Raw genomic sequence first — 26417 nt, 5'->3', positions numbered from 1 at the left:
AAATTTTTTTTTTTGGCCTCCTACCCTTTGTTTTTTTGAGATGGAGTCTCCCACTGTTGCCCAGGCTGGAGTGCAGTGATAGGATCTCAGCTCACTGCAACCACCGCCTCCCAGGTTCAAGCGATTCTCCTGCCTCAATTTCCTGAGTAGCTGGGACCACAGGCGCCCACCACCACACCCAGGTAACTTTTTGTATTTTTAGTGGAGATGGGGTTTCACCATGTTGGTCAGGCTTGTCTTGAACTCCTGACCTCAAGCAATCCACCTGCTTCGCCTCCAAAAGTGCTGGAATGACAGGCGTGAGCCACCTCAACCAGCCAATTGAAAATATTAGCCAGTCAGGCACAGTGGCTCAAGCCTGTAATCCCAGCACTGAGGAGGGTGAATCACCTGAGGTCGGGAGTTCGAGACCAGCCTGACCAACATGGAGAAATGCCGACTCTACTGAAAAATAGAAAATTAGCTGCCTGTGGTGGGGCGTGTCTGTAGTCCCAGCTACTCGGGAGGCTGAGGCAGGAGAATCACTTGAACCCGGAAGGCAGAGCTTGCTGTGAGCTGAGATTGTGACACTGCACTCCAGCCAGGGCGACAAGAGTGAAACTCCATCTCAAAAAATAAAATAAAATAAAATAATATATATATCCCAATAAATTTTAATAGCTGGGCACAGTAGCTCATGCCTGTCATCCCAGCACTTTGGGAGGCCAAGGCAGGCAGATCACCTGAGGTCAAGAGATCGAGACCAGCCTGGCCAACATGGAGAAACCCCATCTCTACTAAAAATAGAAAAATTAGCCGGGCATGTTGGTGCCCGCCTGTAGTCCCAGCTACTCAGGAGAATCACTTGAACCCCGAAGGCGGAGGTTGCGGTGAGCCCAGATTGCGTCACTGCGCTCCAGCCTGGGTGATAAGACTGAACTCTGTCTCAAGAAAAAACACACAAAAAACACAGTATTCATGGTGATGATGGGTTTGAGGACAGCCCATTAAATTTGTCGCTTGAAGGGCAGGCACCGTGACTCATGTGTATGGTGCCAGCACTGTGGGGAGTTTGAGACCAGCCTGGACCTCATTGTGAGACCTTGCCTCTACCACAGGATAAAAAAGTTAGCTGGGCATGGTGGGGCGTCACTAAAGCCCCAGCTCCTCAGGAGGCTGAGCTGGGAGGATCATTTCTGGACAGTAGTTTGAGGTTGTAACGAGCTGTGATTGGACCTCTGCACTCCAGCCTGAGCAACAGACCAAGACCCCCATGTCTAGAAATAAAAGAAAAAGGCCGGGTGTGAGGGCTCATGCCTGTAGTCCCAGCACTTTGGGAGGCTGAGCTGGATAGATATGAGGTCACGAGTTCAAGACCAGCCTGGCCAACATGGTGAAACCCCGTCTTTACTAAAAACACAAAGAATTAGCAGGGCGAGCTAGGGCGCGCCTGTAATCCTCACTGCTCGGAAGGCAGAGGAGAAAGAGTTGTTGGGCCCGGGAGGTGGAGGTTGCAGTGAGCTGGGATTGTGCCATGTACTTCAGCCTGGGTAACAGAGCAAGACTCCATCTCAGAAAAAAAAAAAAAGAGAGAGAGAGAGAGAGAAGAAAAAAAAGAGAAGAAAAAAATGCATCTAAGTGCCTCCCTGCCTCGCCGCAGTTCCCACCTGATTCCCAAACTTCAGCCAAGTGGGTGCCTGCAGCTGATAAGCAACACGGGACCCTCCCCAAACCCCTCTCCCTCCTACCCCTTCTGCAGTTAGAGCCACTTTGTTTTTGTTTATTTTTATTTTTACTTTATTTATTTTTTTTTTGAGATGGAGTCTTGCTGTGTCGTCCAGGCTGGAATGCAGTGATGTGACCTCGGCTCACTGCAACCTCTGCCCCCTGGGTTCAAGCGATTCTCCTGCCTCAGCCTCATGAGTATCTGGGACTACAGGCACCTGCCACCATGCCCGGCTAACTTTTGTGTTTTTAGCAGAGACAGGATTTCACCACGTTGGCCAGGCTGGTCTCTAACTCCTGACCTCAGGTGATCTGTCCATGTCAGCCTCCCAAAGTGCTGGGATGACAGACATCACTGTGTCCGACTTTTTTTTTTTTTTTTTTTGAGATGGAATCTTGCTCTGTAGCCCAGGCTGGAGTGCAGTGGTGCCATCTGGGCTCACTGCAACCTCCGCACCGCCCCCTCGGCCGGGTTCAAGCAATTGTCGTGCCTCCACCTCCCGAGTAGCTGAGACAACAGGTGCTGTCCAACATGCCTGGATAATTTTTGTATTTTTAGTAGCGAGGGAGTTTCACTATGTTGCTTATGCTGGTCTCTAACTCCTGACCTCACACTGTCCGCCCGCTTTGGCCTCCCAAAGTGCTGGGATGAGAGGCCGGAGCCACCTCGAAGCACTTTCACTGCTGGTTTGTCACATTGTGTTTGCATAAAAGTTGCTACTTTCGGACCTTGGAACTTCCATTGTGGAGATGCTGAGGTTTCCGGGAGCCCCGAGGCTCTTGGCAATGGCTGGGGACACTCAGCACCCGTGGCGGAGACCCTGGAACGACAGGCTGGAAACACGACTCAACCGGTAGATTCGAAGCCTTGATCCCAGCATTTTAGCCAAGATGCTCCAGGTGACACCTCCTGAGGGGCACAGGGAGAGTTTGCCTTTGGGGAAGGGGTGGTCTCCGAGGCAGGTGAGGCTCTCAGGCACCCTGTGCCAAGCTGGAGAAGAGGAAGAGTCTGCATTGTTTTTTTTTTTTGAGGAGTCTCACTCTGTCACCCAAGCTGTAGTGCAGTGGCACAGTCTCAGTCTCATCTCACCGCAACCTCCACCTCCCGGGTTCAAGCAACTCTCCTGCCTCAGCCTCATGAATATCTGGGACTACAGGCACCCGCCACCAGGCCCGGCTAATTTTTGGGTTTTTAGTAGAGGCTGGGTTTCACCATGTCGGCCAGGATGGTCTCAAACTCCCGACCTCATGATCCACCAGCCTCGGCTCCCAAAGTGCTGGCATTACGGATGCCAGCCACCGCACCCAGTTTCTGGATTCTTTTTACTGTGGCTAACAGAGGTGTTAAGGGTTTTTGACAAGCCAGGAACAGTGGCTCACATCTGTCATCGCAGCACTTTGGGAGGCCAAGGCAGGTGGATCACGTGAGGTCAGGAGTTTGAGACCAGCCTGACCAACGTGAAGAAACCCCATGTCTACTAAAATAAATAAATAAACACAAAAATTAGAAACGCCATCTCTACTAAAAAAAAAATAGGCAAATTAGCTGGGCATGGTAGTCGGCACCTGTAGTCCCAGCTACTCCAGAGGCTGAGGCAGGGAGAATCGCTTGAACCCGGGAGGCGGAGGTTGCTGTGAGCCGAGATCATGCCACTGCACTCCAACCTGGGCAACAAGAATGAAACTCTGTGACAAAAAATAAAATAAAATAAAAGGGTGCTTGAGAAAGATGAATGGGGGCCTGGGGAGAGTTCGCAGCTGCCTTCCCGAGGGGGCAATAACAGCCACCTCCCAGAGCCGGGTCCTGGAGAGCCCGCCTGAAGACAGGATTTACAGGGACATGGGGGAAAGCTCCACCCCAGGAGGCTGAGCTCCACTCACTTAGGAATTTCTGTCTGCGCTGATTTTGTAATTGCGATTACACTTCCTTCCTCTGGAGCATTTCCTGGAGTTCCACAGGGAATGTGCTTTCCTGCTTTCTGGAGAGAGGTGCAGCCGCGAATGGGCTAAACCTTTAGGGCGGGAGCTGTTTCAAAACGGAAAGGCTGCCGCACGCACAGACACAGACACACACCATGCACACGTACACACTCGTGCAAACATGGTTCTCTATGTGCATTCACACATGCATGCATACACTTTTATGCACACACAGACACATACGCACACCATGCACACACACGTGCACATGTACAAACTCGCGCAAACATGCTTCTATATGTGCATTCCTACATGTATGCATACACTTTTATGCACACACAGACACATACGCACACCATGCACACACACATGCACATGTACAAACTTGCACAAACATGCTTCTATATGTGCATTCCTACATGTATGCATACACTTTTATGCACACACAGGCGCGCACACACCCAGACTGTTGTGAACGTATATTTACATATTCACATGTGTGCATGCATGGAATGGACACACAGATAGAAATGTATCATGCAAACACACCTCTGTGTGCATCTGCCTGCAGAAAACACAAACACGTGGCCAGGTATGGAGGCTCACACCTGTCATCCCAGCACTTTGGGAGGCCGAGGCACGTGGATCACCTGAGGTCGGGAGTTTGAGACCAGCCTGGCCAACATGGCAAAACCTTGTCTCTAGTAAAAATAGAAAAATTAGCTGGGTGTGGTGGCGGGCATCTGTAACCCCAGCTACTCAGGAGGCTCAGGCAGGAGCATTGCTTGAACCCGGGAAGCAGAGGTTGCAGTGAGCCGAGATCATGCCGCTGCACTCCAGCCTAGGCCACAGAGTGAGACTCCATTCCCCCCCCCAAAAAAGAAAACACACAAACTCATATGTATGCACACAGCTAAGCACAGGCACACAAATGTACACACCACAGGTACAAGCACGTATGCACCTGCTGAGAAACACATGTGCACTGTGCACGTGTGTGCACATACACGCAGTCAGGTGCAAACATGCAAACATGCATTTCTACACACAGGTATGCACACATATAGTACACATACACGGATATTCGTGCACACGCATGCACACACATTCACGCACACTGAACACCCACACACATTCACTCAGACACATAGTCACACACACTCACACCCAACACACACACACTCAAGAAACACATTCAGTCATACACACACATTCACACATGCACACACTCAACAAACACATTCACACAGACACAGTCACACACACACACTGAACACAAGAAATACACACATTCACACACAGACACACACGCTCACACGCACACACAACACACTCTCAACAAATACATTCACACAGACACATGCTCACATTCACACACACACACTCCCACACTAAACACACATTCACACACACAGACACACACAACACACACTGAACACACACACATTCACACACACTCATACACACTGACACACACACGCAGATGCTCACACACTCCAACACACTCACTGTCACACACACATTCAACACACAGACACAGGGTCCCAGACTCACAGACACTGACACACACACTCACACCCTGCACACACACACGCATACACACACTCACACTCACAGCAGCCCTCTCTCCAGAAGCAGCATCTTGTGCTGTGAGCACCAGGCTCCGGAGGGGTCCAGCGCCCTTCACCACCCGCAGCCCCGTCCCACAGCCACTCCCCGCTGCCTGACTCTGCCTTGTCCCCCGGCAGGCACCTGTGTCCTGAGAGAGCCGCGTTCCACATGGTCCTCCTACGGCTCACGCTGCTGCTGATGCCCGTGCCCTGCCTCCTGCAAACGAACCAAAGTAAGAGCTGGAGAAAAAAAACACACACATTCTGGACAGGCGCGGTGGCTCACCTCTGTCATCCCAGCACTTTGGGAGGCCAAGGCGGGCGGATCACGAGGGCAGGAGTTTGAGACCAGCCTGGCCAACATGGTGAAACCCCCTCTCTACTAAAAATAGAAAAATAGGCCGGGCGCGGTGGCTCAAGCCTGTAATCCCAGCACTTTGGGAGGCCGAGGCGGGTGGATAACGAGGTCAAGAGATCGAGACCATCCTGGTCTACATGGTGAAACCACGTCGCTACTAAAAATACAAAAAATTAGCTGGGCATGGTGGCACGTGCCTGTAATCCCAGCTACTCAGGAGGCTGAGGCAGGAGAATTGCCTGAACCCAGGAGGCGGAGGTTGTGGTGAGCCCAGATCACGCCATTGCACTCCAGCCTGGGTAACGAGAGTGAAACTGCTTCTCAAAATAAATAAATAAATAAATAATTTTAAAAAATTTAAAAAAAAATTTAAAAAAAATAGAAAAATAAGCCGGGCATGGTGGCATATGCCTGTAGTCCCAGCTACTTGGGAGGCTGTCAGGAGAATTGCTTGAACCCGGGAGGCGGAGGTTGCAGTGAGCTGAGATCTAACCACTGCACTGCAGCCTGGGCGACAGAGCAAGACTCCTTCTTTAAGAAAAGCAGAAAGAAAGAAAAGAAAAGAAAAGAAAGAGAGAGAGAGAGAGAGAAAGAAAGAAAGAAAGGAAGGAAGGAAGGAAGGAAGGAAGGAAGGAAGGAAGGAAGGAAGGAAGGAAGGAAGACAAAGAAAGAAAGAAAGAAATGGCTGGGCGTGCTGGTTCCCACCCGTCACCCCAGCACTTTGGGAGGCCGAGGTGGGCAGATCACAAGGTCAGGAGTTCAAGACCAGCCTAACCAACATGGTGAAACCCCATCTCTACTAAAAATACCAAAATTAGCTGGTCGCGGTGGTGGCCTCCTGTAATCCCAGCTGCTCAGGAGACTGAGGCATAATTGCTTAAACCCGGGGAGATGGGACGGACGTTGCAGTGATGTGAGATCGTGCCACTGCACTCCAGCCTGGGTGACAGAGGAAGACTCCATCTCAAGAAAAAAAAAAGCCAGGCACGGTGCCTCACGCGTGTAATTCCAGCCCTTTGGGAGGCGGAGGTGGGCAGATCACGAGGTCAAGACACCGAGACCAGCCTGGCCAAAGTGGTGAAACCCTGTCTCTATGAAAAAAAAAAAAAGAAAAAAGTCACAGGCAGGGTCTGATCATGACACAGACGCCATGTGAGGTGTGTGGATGAAACCAGGAGCTGGGGTCAATAGCACTGATTACTGTTTCCCATTTCCTGCATTGTATGTCTTCTTTCTTTCTCTCTTTCTTTCTCTTTCCTTCTTTCTTTCCTTCCTTTCTCCCTCCCTCTCTCCTTCCCATATTTATTTCTTTATTTCCTTCCTTCCTTCTTTCTTTTTCTTCCTTTCTTCCTCTCTCCCACTCCCTTCTTTATTTATTTATCTATCTATTTATTTATTTATTTATTTTTAAGGCGGGGTTTCACCATGTTGGTCAGGCTGGTTTGAATACCCGACCTCGGGGGTCAAGCCACCTTGGCCTCCAAAGTGCTTGGATTACAGGTGTGACCCACCATGCCCGGACTCTTTCTTCTCTTTCTTTCTTTCTTTCTCTTTCTTTCTTTCTTTCTTTCTTTCTTTCTTTCTTTCTTTCTTTCTTTCTTTCTCTCTTTCTTTCTTTTCCTTCCTTCCTTCCTTCCTTCCTTCCTTCCTTCCTTCCTTCCTTCCTTCCTTTCTTTCGTTCTTTCTCTTTCCCTCCTTCCCTCTTTCCCTGTTTCTTTCTCTCTTGAGATCTTGAGATGAAGTCTCACTCTGTCACCCAGGCTGGAGTGCAGTGGCGCAATCTCAGCTCACCATAACCTCCACCTCCCGGGTTCAAGTGATTCTCCTGCCTCAGCCTCCCGAGTAGCTGGGATTACAGGCACCTGCCACCACACCCAGTTAATTTTTGTATTTTTAGTAGAGACGGGGTTTCACCATCTTGGTCAGGCTGCTCTTGAACTCGTGACCTCATGATCCACCCGCCTTGGCTTCCCAAAGTGCTGGGATTGCAGGCATGAGCCGCTGTGCGGTGCTGAGAGTGTGTTTTAAGGAATCAATTATCCTTCTAAGTTAGAAGATCATGATAGAAATGTAGATGTTTTTATGCTTTAATCTTGCTTATCAAACGAAGGTTGTTGACCTTGATAACTACTCATGATTCTTAGAGTTTATAAACAGTCATTTCCTCCGAGTTGTCTAAGTGGTCGATGAGAGATAAACCCTTGAGAAGTATCTGATGTTTCTAGCTTTGGGTGACTAGACAAGTGTAAAAGAATATTGCCTTTTCCATCTTTCTATGAGTCATTTATGAAATATAATGAGCACTGTGATGGCTGAAAGAGACCTCCTTCGGCCAGGCGTGGTGGCTCATGCCTGTAATCCCAGCACTTTGGGAGGCCGAGGTGGACGGATCATGAGGTCAGGCGTTCGAGACTGGCCTGGACAACATGGTGAAACCCCATCGCTACTAAAAATACAAAAATTGGCCAGGTGTGGTGGCAGGTGCCTGTAGTCTCAGGCACTCAGGCGGCTGAGGCAGGAGAATCACTTGAACCCGGGAGGCGGAGGTTGCAGTGAGCTGAGATCGCGGCACTGCACTCCAGCCTGGGGTACAGAGCAAGACTCCGTCTCAGAAAGAAAAATGAGGCTGGGCGCGGTGGCTGAGGCCTGTAATCCCAGCACTTTGGGAGGCTGAGGCGGGTGGATCACGAGGTCAAGAGATCAAAACCATCCTGGTCAACATGGTGAAGCCCCGTCTCTACTAAAAATACAAAAAAATCCGCTGGGCACGGTGGCGCGTGCCTGTAATCCCAGCTACTCGGGAGGCTGAGGCAGGAGAATTGCCTGAACCCAGGGGGCGGAGGTTGCGGTGAGCTGAGATCGCGCCATTGCACTCCAGCCTGGGTAACAAGAGCGAAACTCCGTCTCAAAAAAAAAAAAAATGAAAAATGAGAGAGAGAAAAACCTCCTTCTCCTGTGACACTGTGGCGTTAATAAGTTCATATTTCATTACACTGCACTGTGTATTTGAATGTACGTTTGCTGATTTTCCAGCAATACCAGAATTGCTCAGTCTGTGAGCTCCGTAAGGAAATGAATGCCACAGAAGGATAGTCGTGCCTCTTACTGAAAACTACATTCTCTGGCCGGGCACACTGGCTCATCAGGTACTGGGTAACTGCACGGGCAAAAAGAAAGTACCCATTACAATGCTTTTTTGTTGTGTTTTGTTTTGTTTTTTGAGATGGAGTTTCGCTCTTGTTACCCAGGCTGGAGTGCAATGGTGCGATCTCGGCTCACCGCAACCTCCGCCTCCTGGGTTCAGGCAATTCTCCTGCCTCAGTCTCCCGAGTAGCTGGGATTACAGGCACGCGCCACCATGCCCAGCTAATTTTTGTATTTTTAGTAGAGACGGGGTTTCACCATATTGACCGCGATGGTCTCGATCTCTTGACCTCGTGATCCACCCGCCTTGGCCTCCCAAAGTGCTGGGATTACAGGCTTGAGCCACCGCACCTGGCTATTTTGTTTTGTTTTTGATAAGGAGTCTTATTCTGTCGCCCAGGCTGAGGTGCAGTGGCACAGTCTGAGCTCACTGCAACTTCCACCACCCGGGTTCAAGGGATTCTCCTGCCTCAGCATCTCTAGTAGCTGAGATTACAGGTACCTGCTACCACGCCCGGCTAATTTTTGTATTTTTAGTAGACACTGGGTCTCACCGTGTTGGCCAGGCTGGTCTTGAACTCCTGACGTGGTGATCTGCCCGCTTCGGCCTCCCAAAGTTCTGGGATTCCAGGCCTGAGCCACCGCCCTGCATACAGTGCTGCTTTCATATTCCTGTGGATTGTGTATCTCTTGTAACTGAAAACCTTTTAGTTTCAAATCCACCCATCAAGAACTTAAGGATGGAACCCAAGACTCAGATGTTGACCTGGGACGTCGATGGGAATGTTACCGGTATCCAGTGCGTGAAAGGTGCAGACTATGAAATAGAGGTGAATTGTATTCTTTTAAGTTTTCTACCAACTTTATTTTTGGGTTTTTTACTACACTTAGCAATTTCATTTAGTGCAATGTCTGATGTTTGAGTGACAGGTATTTCTTGTTTTTTCTTTTCTTTTCTTTTTTTTTTTTTTTTTTCTTTGAGATGGAGTTTCGCTCTTGTTACCCAGGCTGGAGTGCAATGGCGCGATCTCGGCTCACCGCAACCTCCGCCTCCTGGGTTCAGGCAATTCTCCTGCCTCAGCCTCCCCAGTAGCTGGGATTACAGGCACGTGCCACCATGCCCAGCTAGTTTTTTTGTATATTTAGTAGAGACGGGGTTTCACCATGTAGACCAGGATGGTCTCGATCTGTTGACCTCGTGACCCACCCGCCTCGGCCTCCCAAAGTACTGGGATTACAGGCGTGAGCCACCGCACCCAGCCTGAGGTGAATTGTATTCTCTCTCTCTCTTTTTTTTTTTTTTTTTTTGAGATGGGGGTCTCGCTATGTTGTCCCGGCTGGAGTGCAGTGGCTATTAACAGACATGATCCCAGTACTGCTCAGCACGGGAGTTTTGACCTGCTCCGTTTCCTCCCTCCCTTCCTTCTTTCCTTCCTTCTTTCCTTCCTTCCTCCCTCCCTCCCTCCCTCCCTCCCTCCCTCCCTCCCTCCTTCCTTCCTTCCTTCCTTCCTTCCTTCCTTCCTTCCTTCCTTCCTTCCTTCCTTCCTGACCCAGCACAGTGAGACCCCATCTCACCCAAAAACAAAGAATCAGGCCATGCACCGTGGCTCACGCCTGTAACCCCAGCACTTCAGCAGCTGGATCACGAGGCCAGGAGTTCAAGACTCGGCCCGGCCGAGATGGTGAAACCGCGTCTCCACTAAAAATACAGAAATTAGTCTGGCGTGCTGGCTCACGCCTATCATCCCAGCACTTTGTGAGGCGGAGGCAGGTGGATCACCTGAGGCCAGGAGTTCGAGACAAGCCTGGCCAATGTGATAAAACCCAGCCTCTACCAAAAACTATTTTAAAGATTAGCCAGGCGTGGCGGCAGGTGCCTGTAATATCAGTTATTCCGGAGAATCGCTTGAACCTGGGAGGCGGAGGTTGCGGTGAACGGACATCGCACCGCCGCACTCCAGCCTGGGCAACAAGAGCGAGACTGCCTAAAAAACAAACTAAAGACCTTAGCATCCAATTAAGCCTCGTCTGTCAGCAACCGTCTAATCCTATGTGGTTTTCAGGCAATGAATAATCGCTACTGCCAGTTTGCAGCCATTTCCCTATGTGAGGTGACCAACTACACCGTCGTGGTGGCCAGCCCGCCGTTCTCAGCCTCGATCCTGTTCCCGGAGGACGGTGAGGGCAAATGCACAGGGTTTATTTCTTCTTTCTCCTTCCTTCTGTCCCTCTTTCCTTCCTCCCTCCCTTTTTCCCTCCTCCCTGCCCTCCATCCCTTCCCTCCTTCTCTCCCTTCCCTTCCTTCCTTCCTGCCTCTCTCCCCGCCTCCTTGCCTCCCTTCCTTCCTCCTTTCTTTCCTTTCTCTCTCTGTCTCTCTCTCTCTCTCTCTTTTTTCCCTCTTTCTCTGTTTCTTTGTTTAAAGACAAGGTCTCCGTCTGTCGCCCAGGCTGGACTGCAGCCGCACAATCACAGCTCAGTGCCGGCTTGACCCCTTGGGGTTAAACGATCCTTTTGCATCAGCTTCCCATGAAGGTGGGACCACAGGCACGTGCCACCATGCCCACTTAATTATTATTATTATTATTATTAAGACAGAGTTGTGCTCTTGTTTCCCAGGCTGGAGTGCAATGGTGCGATCTCGGCTCACTGCAACCTCCGCCTCCTGGGTTCAAGCGATTCTCCTGCCTCAGCCTCCCGAGTAGCTGGGATTACAGGCACGTGCCACCATGCCCAGCTAATTTTTGTATTTTTAGTAGAGACGGGGTTTTACCATGTTGGCCAGGCTGGTCTTGAACTCCTAACCTCGTGATCCACCTGCCTCGGCCTCCCAAAGTGCTGGGATTACAGGCGGGAGCCACGGAGCCCAGTCTGTTTTGTTTTGACACCAAGTCTCACGGTCACCCAGGCTGGAGTGCAGTGGTGTGACCTCAGCTCACAGCAGCCTCTGCCTCCCGGGTTCAAGTGATTCTCCCGCCTCAGCCTCCCGAGTAGCTGGGACTACAGGCGCCCGCCATCAACGCTGGCTAATATTTTATGTTTTTGGTCGAGACGGGGTTTCTCCATGCTGGCCAGGCTGGTCTCGAACTCCCGACCTCAGGTGATCCGCCCGCCTCGGCCTCCTGATGCGCTGGGATTACAGGCAGGAGCCACCTCGGGCGGCCACGACTCCTGTTTTCTTTCTGGTTTGCGAACGCAGGTGGGAATTCGCAGGCAGCCGCGCAAAACCTGACCTGCTGGGTTCACGAGGTGGACCTCATGAGCTGCAGCTGGGCCGTGGGTCCGGAGGCCCCCGGCGACACCCAGTACCACCTGTCGGTCAACCATCCCGAGTAGGTTTGGCCTTGGGCTTCCGAGGAGGAGACGGGGAGAAGGCAGAGGAGGATGGGTGGGGAGGTTGGAAGGGAGGATGAGAGGAAGAACCTGAGCAGAGGGGGCAGGAGGGGGAGATGGGGGAGAAGGGGAGGGAACGAGGGGAAGAAGAAAATGGAGAAAAAGCGCTGGCTCACGCCTCTAATCACAGCACTTTGGGAGGTCGAGGTGGGAGGATCACCTGAGGTCAGGAGTTCAAGACCAGCCTGGCCATCCTGATGAAATCCCATCTTAGTTTTTTTATTAAAAAAAAAAGAAAGAAAATGGAGAAAAAGAAGGAGAGGAGGTGAAGATGGGGAGGGGAGGAGAAACAGAAGGAAGAAGAGGAAGGAAGGAGGAGGAGGAGGAGGAGGACAGGCTGAAGGAGAAAGAGGAGAAGGAGAGAGGGAAGAGAAGAAAGGAGAGGAGGAAGGAGGAAGGGAATGGGGAGGAGGAATGAGGAGGAGGGGGAGGAGGAGGAGAAAGGAGAGGAGGAGGAAGGAGGAAGAGAAAGGGGAGGAGGACAGGGAGGAGGAGGAGAGAGAGGATGGACGAGCGAGAAGAGGGAAGACAGAAGAAGGGAGGAGGGCGGATGGAGGAGCGGTGTGGGAGGGGGAGGAAGGAGGAGGGGCAGGAAGAGAAGGAGGGGGAGGAGGACAGGGAGGAGGAGGAGAGGGAGGATGGACGAGCCAGAAAAGGGAGGACAGGACAAGGGAAGAGGGTGGATGGAGGAGGAGAAAGGAGAGGAGGAGGAGGGAGAAGAAGAGAAGGAGGGGGAGGAGGATGGGGAGGAGGAGGAGAGGGTGGATGGATGAGCCGGAAGAGGGAACACAGGAGAAGGGAGGAGGGCGGATGGAGGAGCGGTGTGGGAGGGGGAGGAAGGAGGAGGGGCAGGAAGAGAAGGAGCGGGGAGGAGGACGGGGAGGAGGAGGAGAGGGAGGATGGATGAGTTGGAAGAGGGAGGATAGGACAAGGGAGGAGGGGAGGATGGAGGACGAGGGGGAGAAGAAAATGGAGAAAAAGACGGGGAGGAGGTAAAGATGGGGAACGGAGGAGGAAGAGGAGGAAGACAAGGAAGAAAGAAGGAGGAGGAGAGGGTGAAGGAGAAAGGAGGAGGAGGAGGAGGAGGAGGAAGAGCTGGGCAGGCCAAGGTGTACCCGGCGCAGGGGGTCGTCAGCCCTGGCTCGTCCCCCAACTTGGTGTGTTTCCCGCAGGAGCCAGGAGCAGCACCCCTGTGTCCACTACAACACGAATGAGCGAGGAACTCACATTGGCTGCGTCTTCAGTGACGTCTCTGCCATCTCCAGCGGGTCTCCAACAGCCTTCATCCTGGTGAGGGGCTCGAGCGAAGCCTTCCGTGTCCCCTGCGTAGACCAGCATGTCGTGTTTTCAGAGATCGGTGAGTGGCCCAGGCCCCCCAGGCTGCTCACAGCCTCACGCCAGCTCCCACGGTCCAGCTGGCCCCCAACATACATGCTGGTCACTCCCATTTCCAGAGGCTGGGCGTTGGAGGGCAGGGGCTGGGCGGGCCGGCCCCTGGGGAGGTCTCTTCCTGGCTGGTACAGGGTTGTCTTCTCATGGTGTTTTCCATGTGGAGACAGAGACATACAGGAAGTTCTGGTGTCTCCTTACAAGGGCACTGATGCCAACATGGGACACCCCCCATCATGGGTTCCATTATGGGTCATGGGACACCCCCCATCATGGGTTCCATTATGGGTCATGGGACACCCCCCCATCATGAGTTCCATTATGGGTCATGAGACCCCCATCATGGGTTCCCCCTGCGTCACTGAGGATGGGCCCCCTGAGACTCCCACTCTCCGACCTGCACCCAGCCTGCTGGAGCTTCCACCTCCCGCCTCTGCCTGGCTTCTCACCTTCCCCTAAGCCCCTCAGGATGGCCTGTCGCTCCCTGCGGCCCAGGGCAGCCTCCACCTCCCGGGGATCGTGGGCTGTTACTTCCACATTCTCAGATCTGACCCGACCACCCAGTCCTGAGTTTCCAGCCGTCTGTCTGCAGGTCCCCTGGGCCCCAGAAAGGAAGTCCAGACCTGGTCCCCCTCCACCTTCCCCCTCCTCCTTCCCCTGTCCTGCTTCTCCCTCCTCCTTCCCCATCCTTCTTCCCCCCTCCTCCTTCTCCCCCTCCTCCTTCCCCATCCTCCTCCCCCCTCCTTCTTCCCCTCTACTCCTTCTCCCCCTCCTCTTTCCCCACTGCCTTCTCCCCCTCCCCTTCTCCCCGTCTTCCGCCCTAATCCTCCCTCTCCTCCGTGTCCCCCTCCTCCCTCTCAACCACCCTTTTGTTCCCTCAGGTACCATTGACCCAGCTTTCCAAGTCTCTCTCCCTGCCCCGTCCGTTTCTCTGCTCAGCCCCCTGGGCAGCCTGGACTTCCTTTCTGGGGCCCAGGGGACCTGCAGACAGACGGCCGGAAACTCAGGACTGGGCTGCTGGTCGGGTCAGATCTGAGAATGTGGAAGTAACAGCACACGGTCCCCGGGAGGTGGAGGCCACCGTGGGCCGTAGGGAGAGACAGGCCATCCTGAGGGGGTTAGGGGAGGGTGAGAAGCCAGGCAGAGGGGGGAGGTGGAAGCTCCAGCAGGCTGGGTGCAGGTCGGAGAGTGGGAGTCTTAGGGGGCCCATCTTCAGTGATGCAGAGGGAACCCCAAGTCACCAGTGGGCTGTGGGTGTGGGGCAGGCCCTGGGCACAGGTGGGCAGTGAGCCAGGCCGCCCAGAGGGCTCAGCAGACAGACGGAGGGGGCAGGGAGAGAGACTTGTAGCTGCCCGGGAAAGCTGGGTCAATGGTACCTCAGGGAACAAAAGGGTGGTTGTAAAGGCGGCTGCCGGGACAGCCAGGCTGCAAACAGCCAGCCCCAAGGCTCACTTCTCCCTGGGCCCCAACACATCTCAGCCCTGAGTCTCAGCCTCAGAGATTCTTTCTTTACTCTTCCTCCCTGGAAGGGCAGTTTTTCTCTGTCCCTTGGCAAATGCCTACGAGATCTACACTGAAGTATCTACAGAAAAGAAAAGAAAAAGCAGGGGGCCCCGGATGTGGTGGCTCACCCCTGTAATCCCAGCACTTTGGGAAGCCAAGGCGGGCGGATCATGAGGTCAGGAGTTCGAGACCAGCCTGGCCAATGTGATGAAACCCCGTCTCTACTAAAAATACAAAAAATAATAACCAGCATTCTCAGCAAACTGACACAAGAACAGAAAACCAAACACCGCATGTTCTCACTCATAAGTGGGTGTTGAACAATGAGAACACACGGACACAGGGAGGGGAGCATCACACACTGGGGCCTGTTGGGGGCTGGGGAGGGAGAGCAGGCGATGGGGGGGTTAGGGGAGGGATAGCAGGGGGTGGGGGCCAGGGGAGGGAGAGCAGGGGGTAGGGGACTAGGGGAGGGATAGCAGGGGGTGGGGGGCTGGGGGAGGGATAGCAGGGAGTGGGGGGATTGGGGGAGGGAAAACATTAAGTGACATATCTAATGCAGATGACGGGGTGATGGATGCCGCAAACCACCACACGGCATGTGTCTACCTGTGTAACAAACCTGCATGCTCTGCACATGGACCCCAGAACTTAAAGTATAATAAAAATAAATAAATAAAAAGATACAAAAAAAATGGTCTGGGCATGGTGGTGGGCACCTGTAATCCCAGCTACTCGGGAGGCTGAGGCAGGAGAATCGCTTGAACCCCGGAGGCGGAGGTTGCAGTGAGCTGAGATAGTGCCATTGCACTCCAGCCTGGGCAACAGGGCGAGATTCTGTCTCAAAAAAAAAAAAATTTATTTCTTTTACTCATAAAAGTGTCTTTTCCCATTGCCAGAGATACTAACTCCACCCAACTTGACTGCAAAGTGTAATAAAACACATTCTTTCATGGACTGGGAAATGAGAAGTCATTTTAATCCCAATTTTCACTATGAGCTTCAGATACAAAAGGTAAACTCTCACCCCGCGTGGACCTCCCTTATTTCTGGTAAGTCACACTCTGGGGCGTGGGAATGGGCGAAAAGCTCCTCGGAGAGTGCCACAGAGGTATACATCATTTAAAAAAGAAAGTGTGAGGCCGGGCGTGGTGGTCAGGCCTGTAACCCCAGCACTTTGGGCGGCCGAGGTAGCTGGATCACCTGAGGGCAGGAGTTCAAGACCAGCCTGACCAATATGGTGAAACCTGTCTCTAAAAAATAAATAAATAAATAAATAAAACACTACAAATAAAAATGCAGGCCAGATACAGTGGTCCATGCCTGCTTGTCATGCCAGCACTTTGGGAGACCAGGGCGGGCGGATCACGAGGTCAGGAGTTCAAGTCCAGCCTGACCAACATAATGAAACCCTGTCTCAACTAAAAATACAAAATTAGCTGGGCATGGTGGCAGGCGCCTGAAATCCCAGCTACTCAGGGGACTAAGGCACGAGAATCGATTAAACCTGGGAGGTAGAGGTTTCAGTGAGTCGAGATTGTGCACTCCAGTCTGGTGACAGAGTGAGACTCCATCTCAAACAAACAAACAAAAATTAAAAATTAAGGTGGGTGCAGTGGCTCACACCTGTAATTCCAGCACTTTGGGAGGCCAAGGTGGGTGGATCACAAGGTCAGGAGTTCAAGACCAGCCTGACCAACATAATGAAACCCTGTCTCAACTAAAAATACAAAAAATTAGCCGGGCGTGGTGGTATGCGCCTGTAATCCCTACTACTCGGGAGGCTGAGGCAGGACAATTGCGTAAACCTGGGAGGTGGAGGTTGCAGTGAGCCGAGATTGAACCATTGCACACCAGCCTGGGCAACAGTGTGAGACTCTGTCTCAAAAAAAAACAAAATGTTTTTTTAATTCAAAAATTAGCCAAGCATGGTGGTGGGTGCCTGTAGTCTTAGCTGCTCAGGAGGCTGAGATGGGAGGATCGTTTGATCCCAGGGGTTCAAGGCTGAAGTGAGCTGAGCTTGCACCACAGCCCTCCAGTTTGGTCAACAGAGCAAGACCCTGTCTCAAAAACTAAAATAAACATAATAGGTATTTTTTTTTTTTTTTTTGAGACAGAGTCTGACTCTGTCACCCAAGCTGGAGTGCAATGCTGTGGTCTCAGCTTACTGCAACCTACACTTTCCGAGTTCAAGAAATTCTCCTGTCTCAGTCTTCCAAGTAGCTGGGAATTCAGGTGTGTGCCACCAGGCCCTTCTAATATTTGTATTTTTAGTAGAGACAGGGTTTCAATCTCTACTAAAAATACAAACTCTTGACCTTGTGATCCACCTGCCTCAGCCTCCCAAAGGGCTGGGATTACAGGCGTGAGCCACCAGGCCTGGCCTATGTGTTATATTTGTTATTTATCCTCAAATACTAATTATTTCATATGCATTTTATCTGTAAATCTAAATCTGCTCAAAAAAGTTAGGTCCATTAATTTCTTTTATGTTACTAAGTATTTTTGAGCCAATGTGTTTGGGTTTTTTTAAAAATAAGTTAGTACAGCACACCAGCTTCTTTCTTTTGCTGATTTGAGGGAGTAGGCATAGCTGCAGTCAGAGGTGGAGTCATAGCCTGGCTTTACATCTGGTGCTGCACCCACCTAGTTTGCTGGCCTGATATAGGCTGCGTGTGGCTCCCCCTGGATGTATGTGGAAGGAATCTGGGAGGACACTGGGTCTTGTTTGTCCACAGGCCCCACAAAGCCCCCTCCCACCAAGTTCTTGCCACAGCGGCCCATAGGAAAACTTCTGGTCACATGCTATTTATGCCTAAGCTCATTGTTTTGCCCCAACTGCTCACCCAAGGCCTTCCCAGAGCCCCCCTGTTTTGCTGGTTTTCCTGGAGGGAGAAATATGAGTTTGCGGGGAGGAGGGTGTCAGGGAGGGTCCAGACACTGAAATGTTTGCTTTTGTCTTGCAGAGCAAGCAGCCTGTAATCACAGAACAGGTGAGGGTTCCTGACACCCCCATCCCTTGTACTTGACATTGCAAAGGGCGAGTTGTTTACTTTCTTTTAAACCACAGGTCAAAGGCATGACCTCATTCCAGCTGCTCAATCCTGGAACATACACAGTGAAAATAAGAGCCCAGGAGATCTACGATCAATTCTGGACTGCCTGGAGCAGCCCCCAGCGCTTCGGTGAGTGGAGTGAGTGGGGTTTGTGGGGCGCCTCTCCCGTCTCCCTCACAGGTGAGTGGAAGCTGCATGCGCCCACCTGGGTCACCTGCCCCAGCGCCCCCACCGTCTGGGGGTCGCCAGGTTTTCATTGTTTCTTGGACCCTGAACCTGACCCTAATAATAGTTATTATATAATAATATACATTATAACATATAATGTATATGATATAATAATAGATATTATAATATTTAATGTATATTATATAATATACAATTATGGCATAATTATATATAATGTTATATATCATATATTATATATATATTATGACATATTGTCTATTATGTGATATATTATTATATATTATACATTATAAGATATAGTGTTATTATAGATATATAATTATTTAATTATTTAATTTAATAATTATATATATATTTTTAGTCTTGATCTCACTGAGTCTTAATCCAGCCCAGGTGACAGAGTAAGACTCTGCCTCAAAAAAAAATTTAATATATAATGATATTTAATATATAATAAATCATATATTATTATACAATACATTATTATATATTCTTATTTTTTGTATATATGTGAAAAGTTTATTAAAGATATAAATCAACATAATATAATATTATATTCTATATCATTATAACACTTTATTATATTATATAATCATTAAAATTGTATGTTATTAATCTATAATTTAATAATATATATTATTAAAATAATAATTATTATTATATCATATATAATAATCATTATTTTTTGAGTCTTGCTGTCACTCAGGAGAGGAGACATGCAGGGGAAACCAGGGGAAGTTTACAGACAGCACGTGGGCCTTGTGATGCAAGCGCTGTCGGAGGGCAAGGGGGTGCTACCTTCTATTCAGACCGGCCGTGCCTAAGGGCTCTGCACCCAGATTCAGAGGAGGATTGCCTCCAGAGTAAGAGCGGCTGCTCGGGCGCGGTGGTTCATGACTGTCATTGCAGCACTTTGTGAGGCCGAGGCGGGTGGATCACCTGAGGTCAGAAGTTCAAGACCAGCCTGACCAACATGGTGAAACCCCGTCTCTACTAAAAATACAGAAATTAGCCAGGTATAGTGGTGGATGCCTGTGATCCCAGCCACTTGGGAGGCTGAGGCAGGAGAATTGCTTAAACCCGGGAGGCAGAGGTTGCAGTGAGCCGAGATCGCGCCATTGCACTCCAGCCTAGGTGATAGAGTGAGACTCCATCTCAAAAAAAAAAAAAAAGCTTAATGCACACACACGGACATATTATTTATTACATAATAATGCATATAATATATTAAACAGCAATTATTTATCTTACCTTATATGATAAGATATATAATTATATATGATATATGTATAATTATTAATATATCTAATATAATAAAATATGTGATTTATTAGACAATATATTATATTATGTTAAATATTAATGTATTAATATAATAATATATTCTGTTATAACATTGTTATATATAATTTTAAATTTTTTGTTATTAAATATATAATGTAGTACTATATTATTAAAAATAATAATTATTTTTAATTATTATTTAATTATGAGCAATGGCGTGGTCCATGATAAAGACTAAATCAAATTGAAAGCCCTCATCCCTCTGTGGGCAGCAGCGGTTCCTCGCCAACGCGGCCTCTGCTTCTCGCCCTCCATGCCCCCTGCACCCAAAACCCCTGCCAGTCTGCCAAGCGTAGTGGAAGTCCCCAGCACTCCCCCGTACCGAGCACCTGTGAGATAGGGAGGCAGAGTCCTGGTGGCCTTTCAGCTCCGTCTGGCCTCCAGGCTGGGGCTGGGAGGTCCGGGTGTCACTCGGGTGCTGGTCCGCAGGTGCCTGCAGGTGATCAGGGTCCCCGTGTAGCTGTCGGTGGTTACAGACCGCTGCCCAGGTGCCCAGGACACTGAAGGCAGTAGGTGTCTCAGTATAATAAATAGCTGATTACTCAGTGTTGGCAGTGATACCAAATATATTTAGAAACCCTCACATGGCCGGGCGCGGTGGCTCACTCCTATAATCCCAGCACTTTGGGAGGCCGAGGTGGGTGGATCACAAGGTCAAGAGATCGAGACCATCCTGGTCAACATGGTGACAGCCCATCTCTACTAAAAATACAAAAAAACTAGCTGGGCATGGTGGCGCGCACCTGTAGTCCCAGCTACTCGGGATGCTGAGGCAGGAGAATTGCCTGAACCCAGGAGGCGGAGGTTGCGGTGAGCCGAGATCGCGCCATTACACTCCAGCCTGGATAACAAGAGTGAAAGTTCATCTCAAAAAAAAAAAAAAAAAAAGCAAAAATTAGCCAGGCTTGGTGGCAGGCGCCTGTAGTCCCAGCTACTCAGGAGACTGAGGCAGGAGAATCGCTTGAACCTGGGAGGTGGAGGTTGCAGTGAGCCAAGATCGCGCCACTGCACTCCAGCCTGGGCGTCAGAGCGAGACTCCGTGTCAAAAAAATATATAAAAATAAAAAACAGACGAATCCTAAAGGCCTTTGATGTTTGTGCTAAGTACGTAGAAGGATGCTGACGTGGGCCTGTAGTGGAATCACGTGATTTGCTGGACCCCGTGAATCAGGTCAGAGGTTCACTCTGCTGACCCTGCGCCCCTCGCTGTATCCAGTAAATATCAGAACACCCAGGCATTCGGGGCCACTACTGGACTGTGCACCTTGGTAGTACTGGTCCCCAGGGCCCAGCTGGACTGTTGTCTTATCTCTGTGTCTTCTGTCTGTCTTTCCTTCCATCTATGTCTCCATGCAAAATGACACCCGTAGACCCTGAGGGGCTGTACCCTGCGGCTGTCACTTCCGGGGTGTAAGTGCTCAGTCTAGGTCCCTGGAACCAGTGGACAGTCATCTGTGTGGTGAAGAGAAACGCACGTGTCAGGAGGAGGTTCCCGCTGGATGCCACCCCGTCTGGCCGCCGCGTCTCTGCTTCCCAGTGCCCAGGGGAGAGCATACGGCACCTGGTCCCCCCAGGGCGGCCCCTGGTCCCTGACCCTGTCATGGTTTTCCCCTAGAGTGCGATCAGGAGGAGGGCCCGCACACCCGAGCCTGGCGGACGTCACTGCTCATCGCGCTGGGGACGCTGCTGGCCTTGATCTGTGTTGTCCTGCTCTGCAAAAGGTGAGCCCTTATGGGGAACAGGTTGATAATGTCGTGAAAATCCACATCAAGGCCAGGTGCAGTGGCTCACGCCTGTAATCCCAGCGCTTTGCGAGGCTGCGATGCTTGGATCACCTGAGGTCAGGAGTTCAAGACCAGCCTGGTCATCTTGGTGAAACCCTATCTTTAAAAAAGAAAAAAGCCACACGGAGACAGTGGATCGCTCAGCAAGCGTGCACCTTGCGGGCAGTCTTGGCAGAAGAGCACCCCTGAACAAAGGACACAGGGACATTTATAACTTTGTTGTTTTTTTGAGATGGAGTCTCACTTTGTAGCCCAGGCTGCAGTGCAGTGGCGCAATCTTGGCTCACCACAACCTCCGCCTCCCAGGTTCAAGTGATTCTCCTGCCTCAGCCTCCCAAGTATCTGGGACTACGGTGTCTGCCAACACGCCCGGCTAATTTTTGTATTTTTAGTAGAGACGGGGTTTCACCATGTTGGCCGGGCTGGTCTTGATCTCCTGGATGGAGGTGATCCACCAGCCTCAGCCTCCCAACATGCTGGGATTACAGGCGTGAGACACCACGCCTGGCCACTATTATTACTTTATTCACTTATATATTTATTTTTTGAGTCTCTCTGTCACTAGGCTGGAGTGAAGTGGCGCAATCTCAGCTCACGGCAACCTCCGCCTCCCGGGTTCAAGTGATTCTCCTGCCTCAGCCTCCCAAGTATCTGGGACTACAGGTGTCTGCCAACACGCCCAGCTAATTTTCATATTTTTAGTAGAGATGGGGTTTCGCCACATTGGCCAGGCTGGTCTCCAACTCCTCACCTCAAGTAATCCGCCAACCTCTGCCTCCCAGAGTGCTGGGGTGACAGTCGTGAGCCACCATTTATACGTTTTATAACCTCATGCAGTCGTCCACCTGAGTCCCTGCGTGAGCCACACCTAGACAGTGTTATTATTATTTTATTCATTTATATATTTATTTTTTGAGTCTCTCTGTCGCCCGGGCTGGAGTGCAGCGGCGCGACCTCGGCTCACCACAACCTCTGCCTCCCAGGTTCAAGCGATTCTCCTGCCTCAGCCTCCCAGGTAGCTGGAAGTACAGGCACCCACCACCACAACTGGCTAACTTTTATATTTTTAGTAGAGACGGGGTTTCACTATTTTGGTGAGGATGGTCTCGAACCCCTGGTCTCAACTGATCCTCCTGCCTCGGCCTCCCACACTGCTGGGATTACAGGCCTGAGCCGGCAGGCCTGGACACTTGAGAATTATTCACAGAAGATCCCCGGCCAGTTTTCGTCCCCTAGCCGTCCGCTGCCAGGACGTCTGCCGAGCTGAAGCGGAGGGCTCTGGTAGGACTGGGGTGCCCCCAGGGTGGAGGAGGCAGGGCTGGTCCTCCCCGGCCCTGCCCTGTGAGCCTGACATAGTGAAGCAGAGGGCTCTGGTGGGCCCAGGTAAGGTCAACACTATCCATTTGGATGGGGAATAGCATCCCTCTTGCAGGCCAACTCCAGGTTTTCGATCACCAGCTGGGTCCCCCCAGGTCCTGTGTCCTCCTTGCTGGCTGTCAAATGGGGGCCGGGCGCAGAGGCTCACGCCTGTAATCCCAGCACTTTGGGAGGCCGAGGCAGGCGGATCACCTGAGGTGGGGAGTTCGAGACCAGCCTGGCCAACATGGAGAAACCTTGTCTTTATTAAAAATACAGAAAAAAAAAAAATTAGCTGGTCGTGGTGTGGGCGCCTGTAATCCCAGCTACTTGGGAGGCTGAGGCAGGAGAATGGCTCGAACCTGGGAGGCGGAGGTCGCAGTGAGCCAAGATCAGGCCACCGCACTCCAGCCTTGGTGACAGAATGAGACTTTATCTCCAAAAAGAAGAAAAATCCGTAAGGCCGGACGTAGTGGCTGAAGCCTGTGATCCCAGCACTTTGGGAGGCCGAGGCGGGAGGATCACCTGAGGTCGGGAGTTTGAGACCAGCCTGGCCAATACCGTGAAACCCTGTCTCTACTAAAAATACAGAAATTAGCCGGGGATGGTAGCAGGTGCCTGTAATCCCAGCTACTCAGGAGGCTGAGGCAGAAGAATTGCTTGAACCCGCGAGGTGGAGGTTGCTGTGAGCTGAGGTCACACCACCGCACTCCAGCCCGGACGACAGAGCGAGACTCTGTCTCTAAAAAAAAAAAAAAAAAAATCTGTGAAATGGGTTTCAGGTGACTTCTGTCTCCCAGAGGGTGGAGGAGGAGGAGAGGGAGGCACTTGCTGCCAGCTGCGGGCTAAGGTCACAACCTCAGTGATCTGAGGGAGGGGGCTGTTGTGAGAGCTGCCTTAGTGGGAGGGGGGGTACCAGCACCCTATTCCTTACACTCCAGTACCTGCCTGTGATGGTGGCTGGGGGTGTCTTGGCCTCGGGGCCGGGGAACATACAGGCCCCCTGAGCAGGTGACTTGAGTCTTTTGCTTGAACTTGGTGCCCCTACAGCCTGTTCTGGACAGGCTGAGTCCCCCCGGCTGTTGAGGTGTTCGGTGCTGGATTCAGAGCTGGGCGGTTTCTCTTCCCTCCCAGGTACCTTGTGATGGAGAGACTGTTTCCCCGCATCCCTCACATGAAAGACCCCATGGGTGACGGCTTCCGAAACGACAAGCTGGTATGATGTGTTTTGTGCCAAGGGAGGGAGCTGGGGGCGTGGCGGGCACTTTGGGAGGCCGAGGCAGGCGGATGGCTTCAGGCCAGGGAGTTGAGACCAGCCTGGCCAACATGGTGAATAAAACCCCATCTCTACTAAAAATAGAAAAATTGCCAGGCATGGTGGCGGGCACCTGTCACCCCAGCTACTCAGGAGGCTGAGACAGGAGAATCACTTGAACCTAAGAGGTGGAGGCTGCAGTGAGCCGAGATCGCACCACTGCAATCCAGTCTGGGCAAAAGAGCAAGACTCTGTCTCAAAAACCAAAACAAAATTGCTGGGCGCGGTGGCTCAGGCCTGTAATCCCAGCACTTTGGAAGGCTGAGGTGGGCGGATCACGGGGTCAGGAGTTCGAGACCAGCCTGGCCAACATGGTGAAACCTCGTCTCTACTAAAAATACAGAAATTAGCCGGGCGTGGTGTCAGGCACCTGTAATCCCAGCTACTCAGGAGGCTGAGGCAGGAGGACTGCTTGAACCCGGGAGGCGGAGGCTGCAGTGAGCTGAGATCACACCACTGCACTCCAGCCTGGGCCACAGAGCAAGACTCTGTCTCAAAAAACAAAACAAAATTGCTGGGCGTGGTGGCTCAGGCCTGTGATCCCAGCTACTCGGGAGGCTGAGGCAGGAGGACTGCTTGAACCCAGGAGGTGGAGGCTGCAGTGAATGAAGACCACTCCGCTGGACAAGGAGTGAGAAGAGCTGGTACGGGAGGCGGGATGCTTGTCCAGCGGCATAGGTGGGCAGCTGGGAGAAGCTGCAGAATGAAGGGAGCGGGGGACGCTGGCCTCCCAGCCCACCATGATCACGGGCAGTCACAGCACCCTGCACCCCAGGGCAGAGCAGGTTTGAGACTACACAGTCCCCGAGAATTGGGACATTGCTTGTCTTGTGTGGGTGTGCGACTCACCCGGCCTTACCGTTTTTTTTATTTTATTTTTTTGAGACGGCACCTCCTCTGTTGCCCAGGTTGCAGTGCGATGGCGCGATCTCAGCTCACTGTAACCTCCGCCTCCCAGGTTCAAGCCATACTCCTGCCTTAGCCCCGAGTGGCTGGGATTACAAGCATGTGCCACCACACCCGGCTAATTTCCGTATTTTTAGTAGAGGTGGGGTTAAGCCATGTAGGCCAGGCTGGTCTTGAACTCCTGACCTCAGGCGGTCAGCTGCCTTGGCCTCCCAAAGTGCTGGGATGACAGGCTTGAGCCACCATGCCCGCCTGGCCAACATGGCTTAACCCCACCTCTCCCATCTCTGCAGGTGGTCTGGGAGGTGGGCAGAGCCGGCCTGGAGGAGTGCCCGGTGACGGAGATACAGGTCGTGGAGAAAACCTGAGACCCGGCTCAGGGCCCGTCAGTGCTGCCTGCTTCTCCCTGGCCGGGCCGGGTGCCCGCACAGACTGGGTGCTGGACGCACGTTCCTGACCTTGGTGGACACAGGAGAGGCCCCTGCTGTTCAGTCCCAAGCCGCTGGGAAGAGGAAAGAACAGAACTGTGTGTGTTTATTTCACAATAAACTGGATTTTACCCACTCACTGGTCCCTGTCTCGGATTCAGCCACGTCCCTCCAACACCAGAGAGCCTGTTTCAAGTGCTTGGTTTTTGATTCAGAGTGTGGCTGTGGTCCAGGCTGGAGTGCACTGGTGCGATCTCGGCTCACTGCAGCCTCTGCCTCTGGGGTTCAAGCATCTCCTGCCTCAGCCTCCCAAGTAGCTGGGATTACAGGAATGCACCGACACACTTGCTTAAATTTTGTTTTTTGGAGACGAAGTCTCCCTCTGTCGCCCAGGCTGGAGTGCAGTGGTGTGGTCTTGGCTCACTGCAACCTCTGCCTCCTGGGTTCAAGTGATTGTTCTGCCTCAGCCTCCCAAGTAGCTGGGATTACAGGTGCCCACCACTAGTTCCGGCTATTTTTTTTTTTTTTTTTATTTTTAGTAGAGACGGGTTTTCACTATGTTGGCCAGGCTGGTTTCGAACACCTAACCTCGTGATCCACCTGCCTCGGCCTCCCGAAGTGCTGGGTTTACAGGCATGAGCCACTGCTCCCAGCTAAGTTTTGTATTTTTGGATGCAGACGGGGTTTTGCCATGTTGGCCAGGCTGGTCTCGAACTCCCGGCCTCAGGTGATCCGCCCCCCTCGACCTGTCCAAGTGCTGGGATTACTGATGTGAGCCACCGTGCCCGGCCTCCAGCATTTTATAACAAGGTCTTCCAGTCCTTCTGTATTTTTTTTTTTTTTTTAAAGACGGGGTTTCACCGTGTTGGTCAGGGCTGGTCTTGAACTCACAACCTCGGGTGATCTGACCGCCTTGGTCTCCAAAGTGCTTGGATTACAGGCGTGAGCCACCGCGACCAGCCACTTCTGAGAGGCATATTTGTTTTGCTGCTTTCTGAGTGTGTGAGACGCCAGGCCCGGC

At 51.6% G+C, this 26417-nt stretch overlaps 1 protein-coding gene and 1 long non-coding RNA gene across 3 annotated transcripts in view; one reads left to right on the top strand and one right to left on the bottom strand.

Moving 5' to 3' along the window:
* The window catches only part of LOC118150911 (interleukin-3 receptor subunit alpha), a 28865-nt gene extending 3334 nt beyond the window's left edge, over positions 1-25531 (top strand). The window contains exons 2-12 of one of the 2 annotated variants that reach the window (XM_078363530.1): positions 5373-5467; positions 9448-9566; positions 10800-10914; positions 11933-12065; positions 13299-13483; positions 15918-16033; positions 17985-18011; positions 18089-18203; positions 21223-21328; positions 23882-23963; positions 25262-25531. In XM_078363530.1, coding sequence (XP_078219656.1) covers positions 5373-5467; positions 9448-9566; positions 10800-10914; positions 11933-12065; positions 13299-13483; positions 15918-16033; positions 17985-18011; positions 18089-18203; positions 21223-21328; positions 23882-23963; positions 25262-25336 — 1168 coding nt within the window. In that variant the 3' untranslated portion in view covers positions 25337-25531. Of the gene's footprint in view, positions 1-5372; positions 5468-9447; positions 9567-10799; positions 10915-11932; positions 12066-13298; positions 13484-15917; positions 16071-17984; positions 18012-18088; positions 18204-21222; positions 21329-23881; positions 23964-25261 lie in introns of both variants that reach the window. The other variant, XM_078363531.1, reaches the window with a different exon arrangement.
* LOC144581137 (uncharacterized) lies at positions 1739-13957 on the bottom strand. Its single transcript, XR_013531661.1, has 4 exons — positions 13558-13957; positions 13354-13448; positions 5377-5451; positions 1739-2695 (listed from the first exon to the last, which is right to left on the bottom strand). It is a non-coding gene; the product is annotated as an uncharacterized LOC144581137 (long non-coding RNA).
* Positions 25532-26417: the final 886 nt, after the last annotated feature.

This window comes from Callithrix jacchus, chromosome X, assembly GCF_049354715.1.
Source record: "Callithrix jacchus isolate 240 chromosome X, calJac240_pri, whole genome shotgun sequence".
NCBI lineage: Eukaryota > Metazoa > Chordata > Mammalia > Primates > Cebidae > Callithrix > Callithrix jacchus.
The sequence above is the reverse complement of the archived record's forward strand: the minus strand, read 5'-3'. Positions and strand labels throughout refer to the sequence as shown.